Consider the following 23197-nt stretch of genomic DNA (forward strand, 5'->3'; position numbering starts at 1 on the left):
GCCATTTCCGGTTTTGAAAAAATGCAATGATTCCTTCCCACGGCTCCTGGGAATGATGACACACATCTCCCAGGAGCCCCTGCGGCGCCGGAAGTGACATAGTTCGCCGCGGCGACGAAGGAGGCAGAAAATTGCTTACCCCTAGCAACAGGGCAAGTGGAGCAAGAAAAAAAAAAAAAAGTCACCAATACTGTGATCATTTGGGAAATAAAAGCAATTTTTGTATTGTTGAAAAAACGGGTGGAACTCCACTTTAAGGTCTGTGATTTAAAAAAAAAATGACTAAGAAATAAGCATAATCAAAAGAAGGGTAGCCTTTCTTGTCTACAGACCTAAAGCATTGGCGTTGGGAAAACTTTTGCTCTAAAAGTGGACTTGAAGTCAAAGAGTGAAGATTTGCTATGTTATGGGGAAAATCAAGAAATGTTAATTGTGCCTTAGCAGTGCCCTAAAAATTAAGTTTTTGTATTGAAATCCTCAGAAATAATAACATTCCTGTGCCTACAGCCTAATAGCAGTATAGTTGCAGTGTGAGATCATCTAAGGCACTAATGGCTCTGACTTCTAGTCTCAGAGGATTTGGAGTGAGATTCGGTAAGGTCACTACTGTAATAAAAGGGAGTGAAGTAAATGCACACCAAGGCAACAAATGCAAAAAACTCACTCACCCTGCGCTCCAATTTTTTTACCAGAGATAAAAATGTGTGTAAAAAAGGAACCCTAGATGGGTCTAAGCAGCTGCTATAATTTAGAAAGCATAACAAAGGTGTAATAGAGAATCTAAACCCGTATAGATAAATCCACAACACTAGCAGCCAGGGGCGTAACTACAGGGGTTGCAGGGGTTGCAATCGCAACCGGGCCCCATGCTCAAGGGGGCCCATGTGGCTCCCCTGTACACCTGAATAGGAGGGGCGGCGGGGGCAGCATGTAGAGAAATCACTGTCCTCCTTTTTTCCTTCTGTAGCAGCAGGAGGAAAATGGAGGAGATTGGTTCCTCTGTATGCTGCCCCCGCCACTCCTCCTATCCAGTATACTTGTGTTCTGCTGTCTCTGGGCCCCTGTGTGCTCCCCTGGTCCCCCCCCTTCTGTGCTGCCCCCCCCCCTTCAGAATGCTCCCTTCACAATAGAGAACCAGGAAGGGCTCGGTAAATATGTAATTTACAAGCTCCTTCCTTTTCTGAATGGACAGAGTCATAGTCAGTGACATTGTAAAAAAAAAAAAATAAAATGATAAAAATAATACAATTAAAATACCAAAAAAAAACCTACTGACACCAGTGGGTGAACTTCCAGGATCGCAAAGGTCACACTTGTGACAGGGCCCTGGCATTCCACCACCGTGGGTAGGCCCCAAGATGGCAGGAAGGGGGCCCACTGCAGAACTTGTGAAAGGGTCCTGCTGCGGGACTGTAATAAAGGGCCCCGCAACTAGAGTAAAGGGCGCCAAGGGTCCAGGGGGCCCTTCATGGTTTCTTGCACCGGGGCCCTGAAGGTTCTAGTTACGCCTCTGCTAGCAGCGCTGCTAGTGTTGTGGATTTATCTATACGGGTTTAGATTCTCTATTACACCTTTGTTAAGGTCACTACTGTGCTGGAGACAAAGCTGTACCTGAGACTTGCATTGGAAGGATCTCTCTGCTTCGTTCATTCTGTGGACCTGTGCTTTCTCCACCTCTCCTTCTTCTTGAGGATTATACCACCTCCTTAACCACTTTAAGACCGAAAGATATGACCCCCTTCCTGACCAGGCCCTATTTTGCGATTTGGCACTGCGTTACTTTAACAGACAATTGCGTGTTCCGTGCAAAGCTGAACCCAAATAAAATTGACGTCCTTTTTTTCCCACAAACAGAGCTTTCTTTTGGTGGTATTTGATCACCTGTGCGATTTTTAATTTTTGCACTATAAACAAAAAAAAGAGCGACAATTTTGAAAAAAAAAACAATATTTTTCACATTCAGCTGTTTAACATTCCCCAAAAAAAAAACGAATTAAAAAATCAAAATTTTTTAACATTTTAGGCCAATTTTTTTTCTGCTATATATTTTTGGTAAAAAAAATCACAATAAGCGTATTTTGATTGGTTTGCGCAAAAGTTACCACATTTACTAACTTTTTTATTGTTTTTTTTTTTTTACTAGTAATGGTGGTGATCTGCAATTTTTTGCGGGACTGTGACATTGCGGCGGACAGATCGGACCCCTAACTAACATTTTGGACACTTTTGGGGGGACCAGTGACATTACTACAGTAATCAGTGCTATAAATATGCACTGTTACTGTAATAATGACACTGGCAGGGAAGTGGGTTAACCCTATGGGTGACTAAAGGGTTAAATGTGAGCCTCGTGCTTATTGTCGTGTGTGGGGGGAGGGGGCTCTGTGACACAGACAGAGATCGCAGGTCCAGCTATGCTGAATCCTGTGATCTCTCCCTGTCTATCACTGAGAAGATCCGCCTGCTTTGTTTACAATCGCCGCCTCTCCTCCTCCGGCCCGACTCCCGCTGTGTCTAAATACAGCGGGAGCGCGCCTCCGGAAGCGCGGATGCGCTGCTGAGACCACTAGGAGTCTCTGGACCCAGGGAACAGCACTGCCGCAGTAGGATTACTGTCGGCAGTCGGCGAGTGGTTAAAAGGAGTGGCCAGCTCTAACATGAGGGGGCACAGCCCTGCTACTTCCAAGCTTGCCACATACATTCAGAGAAGAGAAGCAGAATAAGATACAGTGGGTATAGAAACCCCCCCCCCCCTTTAAAATAATCACATTTTGTTGCTTTTTAGTGATTGTTATTATAAAAAAAAAAAAAAAACGAGACTTTACAAACATGTTATACTTACCTCCTCTGTGCAGTGGTTTTGCACAGAGCAGCCCGGATCCTCCTCTTCTCGGTTCCCTCGTTTCTGCTCCTAGCCCCTCCCTTCAGTCGAGTGCCCCTACAGCAAGCAGCTTGCTATGGGGGCACCCGAGCCTAGCTGCAGCTCCGTGTGTCCATTCAGACACGGAGCTGCTGTTGGGTCCCGCCCCCTCTCTCTCCTAATTAGCTAACTAACTTTGATTGACAGCTGCGGGAGCCAATGGCACTGCAACTGTGTCTCAGCCAATCAGGAGAGAGCGTCCAGGACAGCCAAGGGACTCCTGCACATCACTGGAATGCATAGAATGCATATAGAATGCATTAAGATAAAAATCCTTCTGACTTTACAACTCCTTTAAATGAAGACAGACACAGTTTTTGTTGTATCCAGCTGTTTTTAGTTATGCAACTATGCAACTTAAACATCCAAGTGAACGATATAACACCAACACCCCGCTAATGTAGTGTGAGCTGTAGATACAGCAATTATTATCAGGGGTTCCTGGGGAGACCAGAAGGTTTTTTTAAGGGTTCCTTTATGCTACAAAGGTTCAGAAAGTCTGCTGTAGGGAATCAATGAATCAATACTGATTCATTAATTCCCTGATCCTGGTCATATCTGACTTTTCATACAGTAAGTAATCAAAACCTGGTTATTGTGCCACTTCTGGGTCCCTAGACCATTATGTTATATTGTATGGCCCTGTGGATATCCATGGGCCCAAACACATTGGCTGTTTGTTGTCACTTCTGAGTTTATTTCCTGAACCAATAAATCATGGCTGGATTCTTGGATCATTTGTATGGTGCTCTTTCTGGAACTGTACATAGACTTCTAATTTGGGTGAACTGCATTTTTTAAAGGGAACACCGTTTTGCGGTTCAAACCCAAGCCATTAAGGACTTAATTTCTATTGGTAAAAGAACGTATCAAGGGCCTCATTTAGACCTCGGGTTATTTAGCTTAAATGGCTGATAAGGTGAGACAAGTTCCTGCACTTTGGGGACAAATGCATTGGTGTTATGTTGCGAGTTGCAAGTGGTTATGTTGATGATAGAGCAGAAGCATTTTTTAGTGGACTTTACTTTTTTATCTTTTATTGCTCCAGTGAAGAACTCCAACAATAAAATGCAGACAGACCTTCAAATACACATATGGAAGTAAGAACATGATGCATTCCAAATTTCCAGTAAACATTACTGTACATGCCCCCGGAAGTGGTGCAGTACATAAACTCAATGTAACCAAAAAAAAGTTATCCGAAAAGAGTAAACTGTCTTATTTTTCCCTTTTGAAAATAACAAGCAAAGGGGCGAGCAGGCGGCAGAAGAAGCAAAATAATGAAAAAAAAGCAGAAAAAATAGGGAGGGAGACCCCAGCCATGCTGCTGTAACGCTCCTGCGTTTTTGTAGTAGGCTGGATTTGCAGCTGCAGAATCTCCACTCAGTAGTCATGTAGAGATGTGTTGAATAACCAGATCCAACTCTCCAGACTCATCACTGTGGGCCTGTCAGCTTCAGCATACAGATATACACACTCAATAAGATGTTCCTGGAGTGATAGGATGTATATTTTAGTATGAAGATGATGTGCTGAAGGGACAGGTGTGAACAGTGACAGAGATGGTAAGCACTTGATAGAAATGTTCAGGAGAGTATTAGATGGTATTAGGTAGAATGCAGATAGGTTAGTAATCGAGTATGGTAACAGGTGGTAAGGACAGCAGATGACAAATACAGGATAGACTAACCCAGTGCAAGGATAGATGGTAGTAGACTCAAGAGCTAGCAATCTATGTAACAGTGCAGATGATAGAATTAGTATGCATAGATAGTAACAGTCCTTAATGTGCAGAGGTAGATAGTGTAAGTAAGGTTATGGAGGATTCCCCTGTGGGGTACTTATCACTAGTAAGGTTAGTAGTAGAAGGGTCCAGTAGTGAGGGAGTGATCCAGTAGTGAGATACAGGGATCAGTAGCGAGGTTCCGGTCTGTTTCCAAGTAAAAGAGAATAGCTGGAGGTTCCGGTAGCAAGACAAGCTTGTAAGCATGTGGACACACAGGCAGGTTGAACGAACAATGTGAGAGAGAACGCCGGCGATTGAAATAGCCACTCTGCGGTGCTCGGCGATGACGTCATCCGTCTTAAAGGTGTATGCGTACCACCTAATTAGAAAGGTGGGACGCATATCAAAAGAAAATAGAAAATAAGGGTACCAGAGGTACCAGAATCTTACAGCTGCCCCTTGAGAGGTTGTCAAAAGGACAAGAAGGAAAGTAGATAAATCTTAAAGGTTCACATTCTGGCAATAATACTAACATGTAGCTTCTTTCAGTAATACTAGATTCTCAAAAACAACAACATTGTAGTAACCTTTAAGGGATAAGGAAAGATTTACCATATTCATTCTCTCATTTATCCTGACAAACTGCTGACCCAGTACAGGAAGAGAGGCCAGCTTCCAGCCAGTCACACAATAATGAACTGCATCAGTAAGAGAATAAGCAGGAAATTCTTTAATGTCCTCCTAGAGAAGTTAAGGAAACAGCATTAGTTCAATTGGTTAGAAAATGCCAGTGATTGGCTAATTATGTGGGAAACTTGGTCCCACAATAAAGGACACTTACTTGGGTAGTAAAATATATGAAAAGCCTGCCTTTTCTTGTCCAAAGTGCCAGCAAAGGGGTATGGGATTGTGAAAAAACTCTGTGAAGGGATGATGGGGCTTTGTACCAATGGGGAAGTAATTTGTCTCCTGATATTTAATGCAGATGGAAGATTTATGGTCTGAAAAGAACAAATTCTCATTCTGGTCGGAGGAAAAAGACATGCCCAAATCAGATTCCCATAAAGTATACAGCAAAATAATCCTAAAAGAATTTTCAAATGTAGTGGCTATATACATAAAATGTCTTGTTGGCATAGGATCCATACACAGAGTCTGAAAAGATGTCAAGTTTATGGTAAAATAATTAGATGCAGGAAATGATGGGAAGAACAGATGGTAATAATTGGATCTCCAAAATCTGAAGATGCTAAAGCCAATTAAGAGGAGGTTGACTATAGGTCTAAACACCTTTAATAGTAAAGAAAGTCGTCTGTTCTTTAACAGATCAAATGTAGCCACAGAAAAAAAATTGGTATCATCTATTCTTGGGGAAGATAAGGGACAGTGGGACACTCAATATTAAATTTAAAGGGATGGCTTAAGTTAGAAATCTATGTATGTAGGGCATATCTGTGGGTGGTTTTATTCAGAGTCTGGTGAATTTGGTTTACCCAATGGGCCACAGTGGGGAAGATAAAAATAATTCCTGATCAAGTGTTTCTATTTAGTGAAAGTGTGATAGAACCAATTCACAATTAGAGTAAGATGAGAGGCATTGTGCCAATTGAAACTAGCATGATGAAAAGGTTTTGGAAGGCCAGCATCTCCTTTAAGTTTAGGTCAGGTCATTTAGGACTTTCTACTTCTGGGACATTTAGATGTTGAAATTAATTGGTGAAATGTCATGGTTAAAAAAAAAAAACAGTAGGACATTTAGTGTTAGATTTCTACTGTCCAAGCCATGAACCAGTGTTTCTTGAGTCATAAAATTGCATATCCTGTTTACTTGTCAATAATAATAATATCAGGAGTAATAACAAATGGTAATTCATTACAAAGATGCTAAATTCATCAGTCTGATAATATTATTTCTGGCCTTTCTTTTTTTTCAATAACATGTTGCAACCTGAGAATCCCGGGCTTAGTATAAATTATATTGATCAGTCTACTCCAGCAAATTTCAACCAGGGTTTTCATGGAACCCTAGGGTTTCTCTCCAGAGGTTGCTATGGGTTCCTGGAGCTGTGGCTGATTGACCTCCAATTTGATAGTGTCTAAATCAGGGATGCCCAACATGCTGGCCAAGATGGCTATGAATGCGGCCCAACACAAAATCGTAAACTTACTTAAATAAAATGTGTTTCCACTTAGCCAACAGATGCGGCCGAAGAAAAATTTGACAGTCTCCTTACTGGACTTTTACATGTTTTCTCTTCCTAAAGAAAAATATCCCACTCTTCACAATCATGCCTTATTCATGTCATCAGTTTTCGGCAGCATCTATATTTTTTAGCAACTATTTTCAAAAATAAAGCACATAAAGAGCAAAATAAAACCAAAATATCTGATGAGCACCTTCAGAACTCATTGAGAATTGGTACTAAATCCATTGAACCAGATATTGATGCGTTCCTTTATCAAAGACAGTGTCAATTATTACACTCATTTTATCTTGCCCTCTTTTTCTTTTATAATAATAAAAAAAAAATAAGTTTTATTACTCAGATTACATCTACATTATCTACATCAGTGATCGTTAACTTGGGATCTGACCTGACTTTTTCTGCTCATCAGCTATCCTTATTGTTAGTGTATTATGTGTGGCCCAAAAAAATTCCTCTTCTTCCAATGTGGGTCAGGAAGGTCAAAAGGTTGGACACCCTTGCTCTAAATAGTTCTGTGGCCAAGGCAAGCTATTTGTAAGGGTGATAATCTGACCATCACTGTACGGAGGGCTTTTATTTACCACTGACCATCAATGCAAAAGATTTTTTTTCCAGTGAATATGTTTTAGCTGGGGTTTATGAGCCCTTAAAATTATTTCAAGGGTTCCCCTGGGACAAAAGGGTTGAGAAAATTTGGTTTACTCACAGAGCCCAGACAAACATTGGCAATGTCTTTGTGGTGGGAGAGTTTTGTGCTTTTTGGGGAGTGAATATAAATAATATTTTTGAGCCATTGAAGTCCTCTGCCTTTTTCATAAGTGAACTATGTTAGCATTAATAGTAAAAGTTGAAGTTTGGATTTAGGGTTATACCATTTGTTGGCTAAATAAAAACATTGTAGTGCAAGTTTTAAGGGCATGCTGGCCTCTTCTTTGGGCAATATTCTAAAGAAGAGGCCAGCGTGCTTCGCAAACTTGCAATACAATATTTTTATGTGGTCATTAAATGGTATCACTCTAAATCCAAACTTCTACTTATGATGATGGCTAACACGATGCAACACTCTGCTGTATTAATAGTAAAAATACAAGTTATCATTTCAGGACTAATTCCGAGATTACTCTGCCACTGAACTGGTAGAACAAAGCTCAGGCTGTGTATACATTTTCCTTACAATGTGTTTTTTTTTCTTTTAATTGAAAAATAAATACTGTATTTTTTGGCGTATAAGACTACTTTTGAACCTCAAAAAAATCCCCCAAAAATGGGGGGTCGTCTTATACGCCAAGTATAATATCTCCAAGGTAACCTAAGTATAAGTATTACCGGTAGATGTAATCTCTCAAGACGCTAGCTGTGTGGAAATCCTGTACCGGTATACCGTATGTACCGCAGCTTCGGCTACATACAGTATACCGCCAATCAGGGAGAGTGATGTATTCTATTATTGAATGCAAGGCCTGCTCGGATTGGCGGAGTAACATCAGCCCGCCTCTCTGACTCTGCCAATCCGAGCAGGCTTTGCATTCAATAATAGATTACATCGCTCACTGTGATTGGCTCAGCGTGGTATACTGTATGTAGCCGAAGCTACGGTACATACGGTATATCGGTACAGGATTCCCGCACAGCCAGCGTCTTGAGATTACATCTACTGGTAATACTTATACTTAGGGTACTTTGGAGATATTATTAGAGATTACATGTATTACAGTACTTGGGGTACCTTGGAGATCTATGAGAAATCTGATGTTTTTCAATGGTGTTGCCTTGTTTCGGAAGGGAGGTAGTCTTATACGGCGAGTATAGCCCAAAACCTATGTTTTAACTTGAAAATTAGGGGGGTCGTCTTATACGCCCAGTTGTCTTATACGCCGGAAAATACGGTACTTATTTGCTTTCTCAAACAACTCAACAAACTGTTTCCTAGTGTGGACATGTGTCAACATTGTTGACTGAATTTTTATCAAGGCAGGTCTTTCTGCTTTCCTTGGGGAATATCTAATTAGATGAATGTGTTATGGGTGCACTTATCCTAGATGCAACATGAAGACAATAACAGATACTGTTTTCCAACATGAAAGAGAATTTAGGATGAAAAGGCTTTGTGAGTGCAGATATTTCTTCAGGGACAGAAGGCAGGGCATAAAGACATGAAAAAGGAAGAAAAACACTTTCTTAAAGACCATGAAATTATTGTATTTTTTTTCTTTTTTTTTTTTTTGTTGAATCATGAAGTAAGAAGGGAAAGGATAAAATTTGACAGAAAATAAAAAAAAGAAATATATTTATGAGCAACAAATATATTTGTTCTACAACAGGGTTGTTTAGATTGTTGTAACCAGAGACTTGGAGGTCAAAAGCGTTTTACTTTCTTTGTTGCTTTTTTAATAAATGTGTTTTTTTTTTTAATATATATTAGGTGCATATAAGGCACTGACAATTTACACGGTGCTTTACATACTGTACATTTACATAAGTCTCTGCCCTCAAGAAGCTTACAGTCTGAGACCCCTATATGCACTATACACATACTAGGGCCAATTTAGACAAAAGCCTGTTTTCTTTAGAATGTGGGAGTACCTGGAGGAAACCCACCCAAGCACAGGGAGAACATGAAAACTCCATGTAGGTAGTGTCCAGGTTGGGATTAGAAAGGAGACCCTAGTTTACTGTGCTGCCCAATTACTTCACATTGATGAATTTTATCCAGCTTTTTTTTTTGTAGACCAGTATGTGTTAGTTTATGTGTTATGGATCTTCCTCTTTAAGTATTCCTTGTCCATGTATATGTCTCTATGTTACCGCATAGCTGAAGTGCTTTCTCCATCTTGTTTCTTGGTCTGTTCTGTCCTGGTGATGTCTTATTCTTTGTTCCCCTTACCTTTTCTGGTCCAGGTGTCCAGCAATATAGCACCTTTGTGGTTGCTCTTACCCTCCAAACCACCATTTTATGGTAGACAAGGGATAGTGTGGAAAGCTTTGTTGGACATCCATTGGTCACCATGCATAATACCTTTGCTTGCACACAAAATGTACCCTTAAAGGTTTTCCTTAGTTATTTTAAATACAAATATTTACTTGATCAATACACAACAAAACAGAACACCTATCTAATGATCCTTGAAGATGTTGTTGCTGATCTATAAACAATGCAGAGACAGTGTGGGTGAGTATATCCAATCCAATTATAATAAACAATTGTATGGATATAACAAAGCATAACTTCCATGCAGACCCAAAATGTCCATGGTGTCACAGACCCAACATGTCCATGATGTCACAAAACCAACAAGTCACATGGTTTCACATACAGAAGAAAAGGAGGTTCATTCATAAAGCAAAAGGCGCACATAAGCTTCTTTGTTTTGTTTTGCATGGGAGATCAATCAGCCACAGTCCAAAGAAACTCTAGCAACCTCTGGAGAAACCTTGGTTGAAAATGGCTGCTCTTTAATATTGCTTTTCTCTCCTTCGGCAGTTACTAGTTTATGTAGATATGGGAAGGGTCAGAGTTGATTGCCCAGCACAGAGAAAAGTATACTCCCCCAAAAGAAGAAGAGGATTATGACATGCAAAAAGGAGGTGGATCTGTGACTGTGCTAGGAAGTCAGCTTTTCCTGGAGCGGACAAATTGCCTAATAAGCTCAAAGGCACATTGTAAGCAAAGTACAAATAGTTTATGAAAAGTAAAAATGCTGCAAGTAAGCATTTAAAATACTTGATTTTTCAGTTTTTTCATGCTTTTCTCTGTATTTATTTAGGTTGGTGGCAGGATCTATTCAGGCCTTATGGTTAAGCCTTTATTTTGTGAAAAGCGTCATTGCTTTTAAGTGTATTTTTGCTCTTTGAATCAACCTCCCAATCATTTACACATGACACCCTCCACTTGTTTAGATTGTTTGCTGAAGGTTGGGTCAGGCTAGACAAGGCTTTCTAGTGAGCACATGGTGGGGTGGACACTTTAGTTGAGTTTTGAACCTAAGCACAGTTAGGAGTTCCAATACACAATTCATTGATCAATAAACATCTTTTAGACTAGCTTTGGGAAAGGCAAATTCATAAATTATCAGTGCTGAGCCCATTTTTCTGTAACATATACTGTATAAGGACCTGAACCACATGAAGCAAACCTATTCTTTCCAAAGCCAGCAAGCAGTTCTGCCCATGTTTACCTTGTGATCCCAGCTAGTCCAATGGGCCCCAATGCTAGGCCGCCATGTTTGACATCAGGGACAAGACATAATATGGGCATTGCCCATATTAAAGAAATGGGTCATGCTAAATGGCCCACTGCAAGGAATTGTTTTCCTTTCTGGAAATAATAAAAGCCATTGAACTTCAATTATTACAATTTTGAAACAAGAAGTGTCTTTGTTGCTTCCTAACCACAGACCAGACTCTAGCTGTCATTCGTGGCATGTTTGAACACAGACTCTTCCTATTTTATATATTTTGATAAATATAGGCATTACTCATGTTATTATCCCAACCTCAATATTATACTGATGTTTGTTTATTGGGCATGAGGCAATCATCAGTGATGGACCACAGGTTCCTGCACCAATACAGGTCACATTCTCCCACATTTCTTGAAAAGTGAGCTGCAATTTTACATCTCCATTTAACAAACCCCTAAATATCGGAAGGTGTGTGGAGTCATTGGAATGTGCTCTACTGTTCACTGGTCTTGTAATATAAAATATCATTTTTGTGGTTCCCTTTTAGCTAAAAAGCAGGATGGAGCAGTTGCCATGGAGATGCAGCCGCTGAAGAGCGCAGAAGGTGGGGAAATGGAGGAGAGAGAGAAGAAAAAGGCCAGCGTCCCAAAAAAGGAGAAGTCCGTGTTACAAGGGAAACTTACCAAACTGGCAGTACAGATAGGAAAAGCAGGTAAAATGGGCACATCATCAACTATGGTAAATGCAACGTGTATACAGATGTATAGGCGGCAGCCTCCTAGAGGCTCATTCATATAAAGTATAGCTATATTTGTTCTTGATGTTTGACTATGGCAGTTACAACATTTCTGAAAGAAGAATTCTTGTTGATAGAGGTGGTAGTGCCTTACTGAGTTGTGTATCTAAAGCCAAAACTTTTCATTTTGGTATACAATGTCGAGTTTTTATGTTCCTGCCCCCTTAGTTAACCTGGTGACCATTGTCTGTGGGACTAAAAGTATTGGAAAGTCCAAAAATGTGGTTTGTCTCCAGAACAAGGGGTAAAGGGAATTCTTCCAGTTGAGACACTTATTCCGGTGATAACTGTCTAAGAAGAGAATTCCCTGATTGGAGATTTCCTCTCATTTTCTTTTGTGTCTACTTTTAGGGATGTAAAATAGAAAAATCAAAGACAAAGGCTTTAGCCAATCTCTACTCTATGCAAAGTGAAAAAAACATGTTCTGACTTTAGATATACTTGAGTTTAACATTATAGGCACAGTAAATCTTCCAGACCCATGAGTTTTTGACATGTTTTCAATGACAGTGATTGATTGTCCACCAGAGAATGTTTGGTGAAAGTCACATTCAATGCTTTATAAATAGACCCCTTGGGTTTTTGTGTAATAAATATGTCTGAAAGCAAAGTGACTTTCCAGTTCTGATTTATTCTGCAGAGGTTAGAGAATGAAAAATTTAACTTTTATGGCTATGGGCAGCATGGTTGCCCTTTGATACCTGTGACACAGCCTCATTTGAGGGATAAGCTCCACACAAGACCCCCTTTGAGGGATACATTCTCCAAACAAGATGTGCTTTGAAGCATATGCTCCACACAAGACCCTGTTTGAGGGAAAGGCTTCACACTCATCCCTCTTTGAGGGATAGGCTTCACACAAGATCCCCTTGGATGGATAGGCTCCACACAAAGTCCCCTTTCAGAAAAAGGCTCCACACTAGGCTCCCTTTGAGGGAAAGAATCAACATCAGCCCACTTTGAGAAATCAGGGCCCAAACCAGGCTCCCTTATAGGGATAGATTCAAAACATAAGACCCTCTTTGATAAATAAGCTCCACACAGCACCTCCTGTGAGTGAGGGATAGGACCCACACAAGACCCCCCTTTGAAGGATAGGACCCACACAAGCCCCAATTGAGAGATATGCTCCACACAAGACCCTCTTTGAGGGACAGGACCCACACAAGGCCCCTTTGAGAGATAGGCTCCACACAAGACCCTCTTTGCCGTTTCAAGTATTTTATTGAATAATGCAAGTAAGTAACAACGTTTGACATACAGTATAATGCGAGGTAATGTAAACAAAGCTCGGTAACAGAGCATGAGTAATAACTGTAACTACAGCAAATCGTGAGGGTTAGTAGACAAGGGGCGGTAAAATGGGTGGTCACGAGAGAGTAGTGATTGGCATCGCCAACCCACCGGCACCCCATATAGGGAGCACACTGTGCCTAGGTGGGGAGGCAAAACCAACCAATTGTTAAACTAAAAGGGGACAGTACCCAAGTCTACCGTACCGTGTGCGAAGAGGCAGGGGGATGAGAGGAACCTCACGGGTATCTACCAAACAGGAAAAACATGGGCTACAGTCAGCCAGAATGATGGAACAAGTCGAACAGGTAACCTGTAAACTGTAGTTAAAATGACAAGGTAGAACAAACTCAGACGTTGTAGGTCTGGACATATGTATGCAGAAGGAAGGAATCTGGGCGGGGGGGGGGGGGACAGGGAGAAGGGGGAACAGGAGGGGATAAGGATAAAATGGGGGAGGGGTAGACAGAGGGGAAAGAGGAAGGGGAAGGATCGCCGGGGGGGGCAGTACATAAGGATTGAAGGTATTGGGTCTCCAGGTGTGGTTCAGGGCAGCAATAGGGAGCTATCAAAGTTGGGGGGAAGAAAATTGTCAACCCAAGGTTGCCAGATTCTATCATACTTCTCGACTGTATCCGTCAGAACAGCATCGATTTTGGCGTGAATCATAGCGTTGGTGATTCGGTGTTTCACTTCAGTCAAAGGCAGATGTGGGGATTGCCACGCTTTCGCAATGGTTTGTTTAGCCGCCGTTGTGACCTGTAGGAACAGTTTGTGGTGGAATTTGGACACAGTATCCGGTTTTACATTCAAGAGAGCCAGTAGGGGGTCAGGCCAGATCGGAACATCCATCAGGGTGGAGAGAATATGGAAGATGGCCTGCCAAAAGTTTTGCACCACTGGGCAAGTCCACCAAATGTGCAAGTGTGTGCCTGTCTCCAGGCAACCCTGAAAGCATGTTGCAGAGTAGGAGGGTGAAAATTTTGCAATGCGTGCGGGTACTAAATACCACCGCATCAGCACTTTGTAGTTTGTTTCCGAGGCTACTATATTTTGTGAGGCTGTCTTCGTTGATTGCCAGATTTTGGACCAATCTTCAACATCTATGGTGGACCCTAGATCCTGTTCCCACTTAGTAGTATACGCGGGAGGTGTGCGGTCGGGGGAGTCAGTGAGTCTGGTGTATAACGTGGATATGAGGCCCCGGGCATGTGGATCATGGAGGCAAGTGTGTTCAAAAGAAGTCATGTTGGGTAAGGAAGAGTCAGTGCGGATACATTTGGCCAGAAAGTGCTTAATTTGTAGGTAGCGAAACAAGACCCTCTTTGAGGGACAGGACCCACACAAGGCCCCTTTGAGAGATAGGCTCCACACAAGGCCCCTTTGAGAGATAGGCTCCACACAAAACCCCTTTGAGGGATAGGCTCCATACAAGACCCCCTTCGAGGGATAGGACCCACACAAGGCCCCCTTGAGAGATAGGCTCTCCACAGAAGTAGTTGAGATCTATAAACTGATCTTTCATTTGTCTTTAGTCTAAAACCATTCTGATCTTGAATAAACATCTCTGTGTCATCTAAATTTAATATGACTAACATGTTTTCCTCATATCCTGGAAACAGGCTGGAAAAAACATAGATACTGCAGAATGAAAATGATCTTTTTTTCTCTAGTGCAAAACCTAATTTCTTTTTCCTGTAAGTCTAACAAGAATGCTTTTTCATGCTTAAGCTAATGTATATTCACTGTTGCAATTTTTAGTCTAAATATTTAAAGTATTTTTGTCTACAAATATATTTGATGAAATACGTTACTTTAAATGTATAAAAAAAAAGCACAAACTACTCAAAGAGGAGACATATATGGCGACCTTAAAATTGGACTCAGGTACAGCGAGTGCTGAGATGGCGAATCAATAAATGCCGCTCTCATACATAGGCCCCATGAATATCCAAGCTTCATCAGCACACCATAATGCACATTTTTATTATTGGCAAGTTGCAATGTTTCAGTCCTTAGAGGGACCCCTTTATCAAGGAAACTATGACTTTGGTTCACCTTGGTGTGCTGGTGATGCATAATCAACACAAGCACACCCAGGATAGTCCTAAGATTGGTGATGGATATTGTTAAAATTGAACCAGTACTTGAGGAGTGCTGTAACTATATGGGAAGGTCACTGGAACATATCACTAACAGTTTTTAATTTAACCACTTAAGCCCCAGCCCTATTTTGGACACTTTTTGTTTACAAGTTAAAACCAGTATTTTTTCCTAGAAAACTACTTAGAACCCCCAAACATTATATATATTTTTTTAGCAAAGACTCTGGAGAATAAAATGTCGGTCATTGCAATATTTTATGTCACGCGGTATTTGCGCAGCGTTTTTTTTGGAAAAATTTTGAAAAATCACATTTCACTGCATTTAAAAAATACTAAACAGTAAAGTTAGCCCATTTTTTTGTATATTGTGAAAGACGATATCACGCCGAGTAAATAGATACCCAACATGTTACGGTTTAAAATTGCGCCCCCCCGTGGGATGGCGACAAACTACAGTCAATAGAGATCTCAATAGGCGACGCTTTAAATTTTTTTAACGGTTACCAGTTTAGAGTTAGAGTGTAGTTCTTTTTTTTAATTATTGCTCACGCTCTGACGATCGCGGCGATACCTCACATGTGTGGTTTGAACAGAGATTTCATTTGCGGCTCGACTTCTGTATTCGTTTTTTTTTTCTTGTGCGCGAGCTAATGGTGACGGGGGCGGCTAAAACTTTTTTATTTTTTTTTCCTATTTATTTTATTTTTTTTTTTAACTTTATTACAGGTTTTAAAAAAAAAAAAATCTGATCATTTTTATTGCTGTGACAAGCAATGTAAACATCCCCTGTGACACCAATATGTAGTGACAGGTACTCTTTATGGAGGGATCGATGGTCTAAAAGACCCTAGACCCCTCCACTACACTTCCATGTATGCAAAACGCCGAAAACTGCGTTTTTGCATACAGCCGTTTTTTAAATTTGCCACCTTTTGCAGCACAGTAACCCGGAAGTGACATCATGGGTGTCGCCTCCGGGTTACGTCATCGGAGACCCGATCAAAGCCGTTTCCGGCAATGATCGGGACTCCATCCAGCCGGCGGACGTGCCGGCTGGGTGCTCGGGGCTCCCGGTGGGACGGGAGCCCCGAACAAAGTCACGGAAGGCGGCGGGAGGGGGGGGGACATCCCCTCCCGTTCACCCGGGTAACAATCGAGCGGCTCCCGGGCCGCATTGGTCATTACCGATGGAAAGCCAACCGTTGGCTCTAAACCACGGTACCGGGATGGTGTCTCTAGCTAGAGGCATCATCCCAGTATACTACCGCAAAGTTTGCCGACGTAGTCCTACGTCACTTTGCGGTAAGTGGTTAAGCTGTGAAACTATTAAATATGTCAGTGGTCATTTGTCTTGATGCACTGGGTTTTATAATCAAAAGCTGGTTGACAATGCCTAAAAACTGATTTGCGTGAGGCCAGCAATAGACACTGCAATCTGATAGAATAGGCATGTCGGACATGAATAAATAGTACACATCCTGATGTAAATTGTGACCAGATATTAACCACATCCACTATTTGACCAACCCTTTGAGGACAACTAACCATTACACCTATATGTGCTTGCAGTTACTAAAGCTTCATCTCTTTTGGCATAAACAAACTCCAGTCTTCTGGGATAAATACATATAACAGCCTCATTCTTTTGAAAAACAGCCTCCACTGTTCTGGATAAACATCCGGTTTATAAGAAAGGCACCCTGTAAAACAATATCACTATTGTTGAATAAGGGCACAGAAGTGCCCGATGTAGTTCCCTAACTATGGCCTAGTGTCCAATTAGCCTTCTTTTCCAAGATGCTCTACACTGGCAGGGGCAAGGGTGTCACTACCTCATCCATCTTCTTCGGTAACACCCCACTCATTAATCTGGGGACTTCTAGAAGCTACGGTACCTAGTAATTTACAATGCCTTTTCTCACTACAAGGGATCCTGACCCTAACTATGGCAACACCTAGGGGCCTATTAGCCTTCTTTCCTAAGATGCCCCACACTGGCAGGTGCAGGGTTGACACTACCTCACCTTCTATGGTAACACCCCACTCATTACTCTGGGGACCTCTGGCAGCTACCTAGTAATTTACAATGCCTATTCTCACAACAAGGGATCCCGACCCTAACTATGGCGACACCTAGTAGCCAATTTAGGAAACTACACCGGGAACTTCTGTACCCTTACTCTACACCAGGGATATGCAACTGTGGCCCTCCAGATGTTGCAGAACTACAAATGCCATGAGGCATAACAAGACTCTGACAGCCACAAGCAGAACACCCAGAGGCAGAGGCATGATGGGACTTGTAGTTTTACAACAGCTGGAGGGCCACAGTTTGCATATCCCTGCTCTACACTATTTCTTACCTGTTCGTCAGGTGACGACCCAAGTCTTCACTGTCTTGCAGAGCTATGGCTGACACTGATATTCAACACCTCTAAGTGTATCAAAAAGTGTACTCCTAGCCGCAAACTATGGTTCCATACTACTACTGTCTACCAAAACCAGAAATGGTGTAGCTAGCTAGGGAATAAAAATTTGAGTCGCCGCCTGCAGTACAGGTATTAGTATTTTTTGGTTTTTGTTTTACAGGATGCCTGTATTTCAGCTTGTTTATCCAAGTGACAGGTTAAAGTTTTATGCCTAGAGCTCAACGTTAATATCTCCTCTAGGAAGGGCTTCAACCTTTGCAAATATGGAACAACACTGAAGGTGCTGCATATTCTTAAACAATAGAACAATACACGGGCAATGTACATAGTGCTTCCATAGGTGTATAACTCAAATGACTAGCCCACATAGTCAGCCTTGTCACAGATTTCATTATATTTTTCAAAAGGGCAGTCGACTAACTGACTATCCTTAAGGGCCATGTCAAAACAGCGATTCTGCTGCTGTTGACACATTGCTAGCAGCAGAATCGCTTGGGGGAGTCTTACACTTATCTCTACGGAATTGTTCCATAGAAACATGTAAGCAGTCTTCTAGCAATCCTGTTACCGGCGAGTTGTCATCCGTGGGGGTCACTCACTTAAGCTATTGAATCATCGCTGTTGCTACCTCTGAACCCTCATCATTTATTGAAGCAATTCAGACAGAATTAATTAGCATTCTACTGTGTCTCTTGATTGATTGGTATTTAGCTAAACATTGTGACGTGTTCTACATTATCCATCTCAAACAACATAGTTGTTTTGAAATCATAATCATGCTATTTGGTAGGCAGCTTAAAGTATATCTAAACCTAAGAACCAAATTTGAATCTGTTGCAGATTACCAGCTCTTGAATGTGGTGGCTGCATTTGTTTTCTTACTGCAACTACAGAAGAATATTTGTTGATCCTGCCAGAAATCCAGTGTCCTTGCATGAACTGAACAGATATCTCAAACAATGTTATACATTTTCCCAGCTGTTTTCTGTGAACTAAAGAACACCTATCATCTGTGTAATGGAGAAGGGTGTTTGTAATTGTCAAAACCAGGAGATCAGACTAGGATGATATCATTGCTCCTCCATAGATTCAGTGCACTTGGATAAAAGGAAGATGTGTCTGGTGTCAAGAGAAATGTAACTTCTAACATCTGGTTCATTAATCTTTATTAAAATTTAGCAACATGTATATCAAGCCAATGCATTTTGAGGGAACAGACTCCCCCTTCTTCAGTTTCGGGGAACAGACACCCCCTTCTTTAGGGCTATTGCTTCTTTCTATTTGGCATGAGCGATTACCATAAGTGGTTATGTTGGATCGAGGATCCTGAATGGCAGGAAGCCGGTATCTGGCTGACTATACAACAAAAGCTGGTATCCCGCCATTCAGAAAACCTTGATCCAACATAACCACTCAAGGGAATTGTTCCCACCAAGTAGAACGCAGCAACAGCCCTGAAGAAGGGGGAGTCTGTTCCCCCGAGACACAATGGCTTGATATACATGTTGCTAATTTTTAATAAAGACCCATGAATCAGATTTTAGAGGTCACATTTCTCTGGACACCGGGGACGCTTTCCTTTTATCCAAGTCTACATGCTGAAATGACCTTAAGGTTGCACAGAAAAGACAGCAGCCCAATCCCGGAGAGGGCCTTTCACAGCAATGCATCACTGGGCACTATCCACCAGAAGGCATTCCTTCCTTTTTTGCCCACAGGAATACCCACTCAGGACTAGTGACCAATCTAGTACATGAAGGAGGGGGGGGGGAAATGTGGGACTTTAAATGAGATTCATGACCAGAAGAGTCTCCATCCCTAATTTGATTGACACAAATTAAAAGCAATGTGGGACTTTAGATGAGGTGTGTCCAGCTGGAAAAATACATTATAAATGTATAGTAAAAAAACCAGATAGGTAATATTGTAATCAATTATTTAATAAAGGTCTAAGGGCCAATTATAGGTAAAACCAAAGTATTTACAATACAAATGTATCCCATGGTAATGGGAAATACATGAATAATATACATGTGGATATAATGATCTAAAGACAGTAGTACAAAATAATACAGTTTTGTCCTAATACATTCTGGTATATGGTAAAACATGTAATAGGGTCATGAAATAAAGATACATGATGAACATTTGTAGTTGATGGATTGCCTGTATTAAACTCAATGCGTTTCGTGAACACACATTCACTTCGTCAGGAGTAGGCACAGTTCAAAGATCTAAAAAAGATACATATAGGTAAATATAGGTAAATGACAGTATATGTCCAATCAGCAGATGGGCCTGGGGCACCTATCAAAGGTGTAACTTACAATAGATATCAGTTTTTGTTTTTATGGGGTAACCAGATTGTCCGGGAATATGTCCAGCCTGGGAGCTGAGGGAGCAAAGCCTGTGTGCATCAAGCAGGTATATAGAATAAAAAGTATACAAGGTGGCTCTCAAAGAAGGGGGGATCTCAAGGAATACCCACACCATTAAAGTAAATCTGTAAAGATAATGAAAGCTATATGAGCAACTGTCATGGGCAAGGTACAAATGATGATATAGAGATGAGTTTGGTTGGGACCCCAAGAGAACCGGAACCACAAGGAGGTGGAATATGTGATAGTGATTGTAGCCGTGCTATTAAACATCTCAAGGGGTAGGTGAACCAAGGAGATAGCCGAATAAGTGAAACCACAGTGAAAAGGAAAGAAGCCGTGAGAACATCAGGAACCAGCCTAGAATGTGAGAAAAGAAATGGGGATAACAGGTGAACTGACAGTGTGATCTAGGTCATACAGAGAACGATTGTGGGTGCCTAGGTAGGAGTGATAGCAGGTAGTACCGTGTAGAGTCATGAGAGGAATACAATTAAGTAAAAGTGAAGGGTGAGACAACCAGAGAAGTGCTAACCTGCATAGATCCAAAACGAGATTCGCACCCAGCGTCACACTGGTGCTCAATCGTTGGGAAGCTGCCGGGCCAACCGTTTGCCAAGCAGAGGCTTCCCATTTGAGCATGGATGGACAACACGTGACAAGACATCGGCGTCAATTAGTGACCAATCTAGTCAGTTTAGAACGGTCCCCAACTCAAGCTAGATACAGTGCAGGGAGCCACGATAGGGCATAAAGGTCATATTGGTAAAAATAGGGTACAAAAAAAAAATGTAGCCACCACATCTAAGAAATGATTTTTGTTTTTGAGTTTTGGATATGCTCCAAGCTTCTGAACCCCACTGCTCTAAAAAAAAAAAAAAAAAAAAAAAAAATTGCAACATGAATCAGTGTGCTGTGACCATTTTCAGCCTCTGTCCCTTATTAACCAGGTTTGTCCTTTCTGACACCCTTCTTCTCTTATGCTCTTGTCCTTTTCTCCTACTCCCTTTAATGCCCCATCCCCTCCCCCAACCAGGTCTGGTGATGTCGGCAATTACAGTTATCATCTTGGTGCTCTACTTTGTGATTCAAACCTTTGTGGTGGATGGCAAAGTGTGGCTAGCGGAGTGTACCCCTGTCTACGTGCAGTACTTTGTCAAATTCTTCATCATTGGAGTTACTGTCCTAGTGGTGGCTGTGCCAGAGGGCTTGCCTTTAGCCGTTACCATCTCTCTAGCCTATTCAGTCAAGGTAAGAAAGCCATAATGCAACCCTCCAAAACGGCTTGTTTATTATCAGGAAACTCCTGGAACTCAAACATTACATATAGTTTAAGAGATCTAAATGGGAAACAGCAGGCAGCATCAAGAGCTCAGCTTCCACTGGGGGAGCTCAGAAAACCAGATATCAACTGTGGTTGACAGTCTGTCCTGACTTCCTTTGCCACACTGTTGGCCCTTCTATGGCATCCCTAGTGTCCCTATAGGGTGGGAACAGGTTCTCAACAATGGGAGCTGGCCACAACTTGCATAGTTGAACATATTGTATTTCAGGTCTCCTAGGGCAGTGGTCCTCAACTCCGGTCCTCAGGGCCCACTAACAGGCCAGATTTTAAGTATTACCTTGGGGAGATGCAGACTAGAGTACTGCAATCACTGAGCAGCAAATGATATCACCTGGGATGTATTTCAGTTATCTTGAAAACCTGGCCTGTTAGTGGGCCCTGTAGGCCAGGGTTGAGGACCACTGTCCTAGGGTGTCCTAAAAGGAAGCTGAGGTGTAGCCAGTGGCTGTCAAAATACCAAAACAGCGGCTGCATCTGATGGGATGAAGTTGCTGTTCTGTCAGCAATTTTCCGCCCAGATCCTTCAATTTTTTAATGAAAGGACATGGCCACAGGAGGATGCCACTAGAGCCACCCACATAGCAAATGTCAACCGATCATCAGGAGCTGGTTAAAATTTGCACAGTGTATGGCCATCTAAAGTGATGAGATTGCCCCTCTCACTTTCATACTTTACAAGAACAAACATGACATTCATCTTTATCCTGCTGCTTTTTTTTTACAATTCCAAAGATTTAGCCAGTAGTGATTGGTGAGAACCTTATGTTGCTTATCTAAAACTGAAACATTAGGTTTGGGTAGCTATTAAATATTCAATGAGAATTCCAGGCCACATATGAATAATCCTCTTGCACAGTCCTAGTACTGATATCAATCACACATACTGCTCAGTAAAAACTTCCTGTTGGGGTGTCATTAACAATTTTATAGTTTGTTATTTTTTTTATATTCACTCCATAAGTTCTTGTTAGGACTGATTATGTGTTCAGATATTTTACATCTGTTTATTTCACAGAAAATGATGAAGGACAACAACCTTGTACGGCACTTGGATGCTTGTGAGACCATGGGCAATGCCACTGCCATCTGCTCTGACAAAACAGGGACTCTGACAACCAACCGGATGACTGTCGTCCAGTCCTATATGGGAGATGTCCATTATAAAGAGAAGCCAGACCCCAGCAACCTCAATTCCAAAACCTTGGACCTGCTTGTTAATGCCATCGCCATTAATTGTGCCTACACCACTAATATACTAGTGAGTCATAAAATAACAGGACTTGACTAGAGTGGCTATAAACCCTAATCAGATGAAATTTAGTTTGCTCTGTGCACTGTGTATCATAGCCAATTGCTTTTTGTCCTTTTTTTAATCCTTATTTCCATCTCAGTGCTGCTGATCTCCTCTAGGCTTGTTCAACCACTTAAATAACAGTGAAAAACTATCAGCGCAAGAATGTATATAATCACAAAAAATGTGCAGAAGAAAATATTACGTGATGAAAACTATTGTGTACCAAATAATTAAATATCCGGCAGCATACACCAACTGTGTTCACACCTCACAATCAGTATTAAATGTAATCAAACAGTGTTGCACCAGAAACAGCACGTGCATAAATCACCATAAAAAAATACTTAAACCAGAGGCGTAACTAGAACCTTCAGGGCCCCAGTGCAAGAAACCATGCAGGGCCCCCCAGACACCTGGCCGGCGCCCTTCCCTTCAAGCCTGGGGCTCCTCCCACTGATGCTGGGGCCCTTCACTCTCGTTGCGGGGCCCTTTATTAGGGTCCCGCAGCACCACCCTTTCAAAG

At 41.7% G+C, this 23197-nt stretch overlaps 1 protein-coding gene across 7 annotated transcripts in view; it reads left to right on the forward strand.

Moving 5' to 3' along the window:
• Positions 1 to 23197, forward strand: part of ATP2B3 (ATPase plasma membrane Ca2+ transporting 3) — a 307321-nt gene that overhangs the window by 198729 nt on the left and 85395 nt on the right. For all 7 annotated transcript variants that reach the window (XM_082263025.1, XM_082263024.1, XM_082263019.1 and 4 more), the window contains 3 exons: positions 11582 to 11746; positions 21072 to 21286; positions 22396 to 22638. In XM_082263025.1, the coding sequence (XP_082119151.1) occupies positions 11582 to 11746; positions 21072 to 21286; positions 22396 to 22638 (623 nt within the window). The remainder of the gene's footprint in view (positions 1 to 11581; positions 11747 to 21071; positions 21287 to 22395; positions 22639 to 23197) is intronic.

This window comes from Pelophylax lessonae, assembly GCF_965119305.1.
Source record: "Pelophylax lessonae genome assembly, chromosome: 7".
Lineage (NCBI taxonomy): Eukaryota > Metazoa > Chordata > Amphibia > Anura > Ranidae > Pelophylax > Pelophylax lessonae.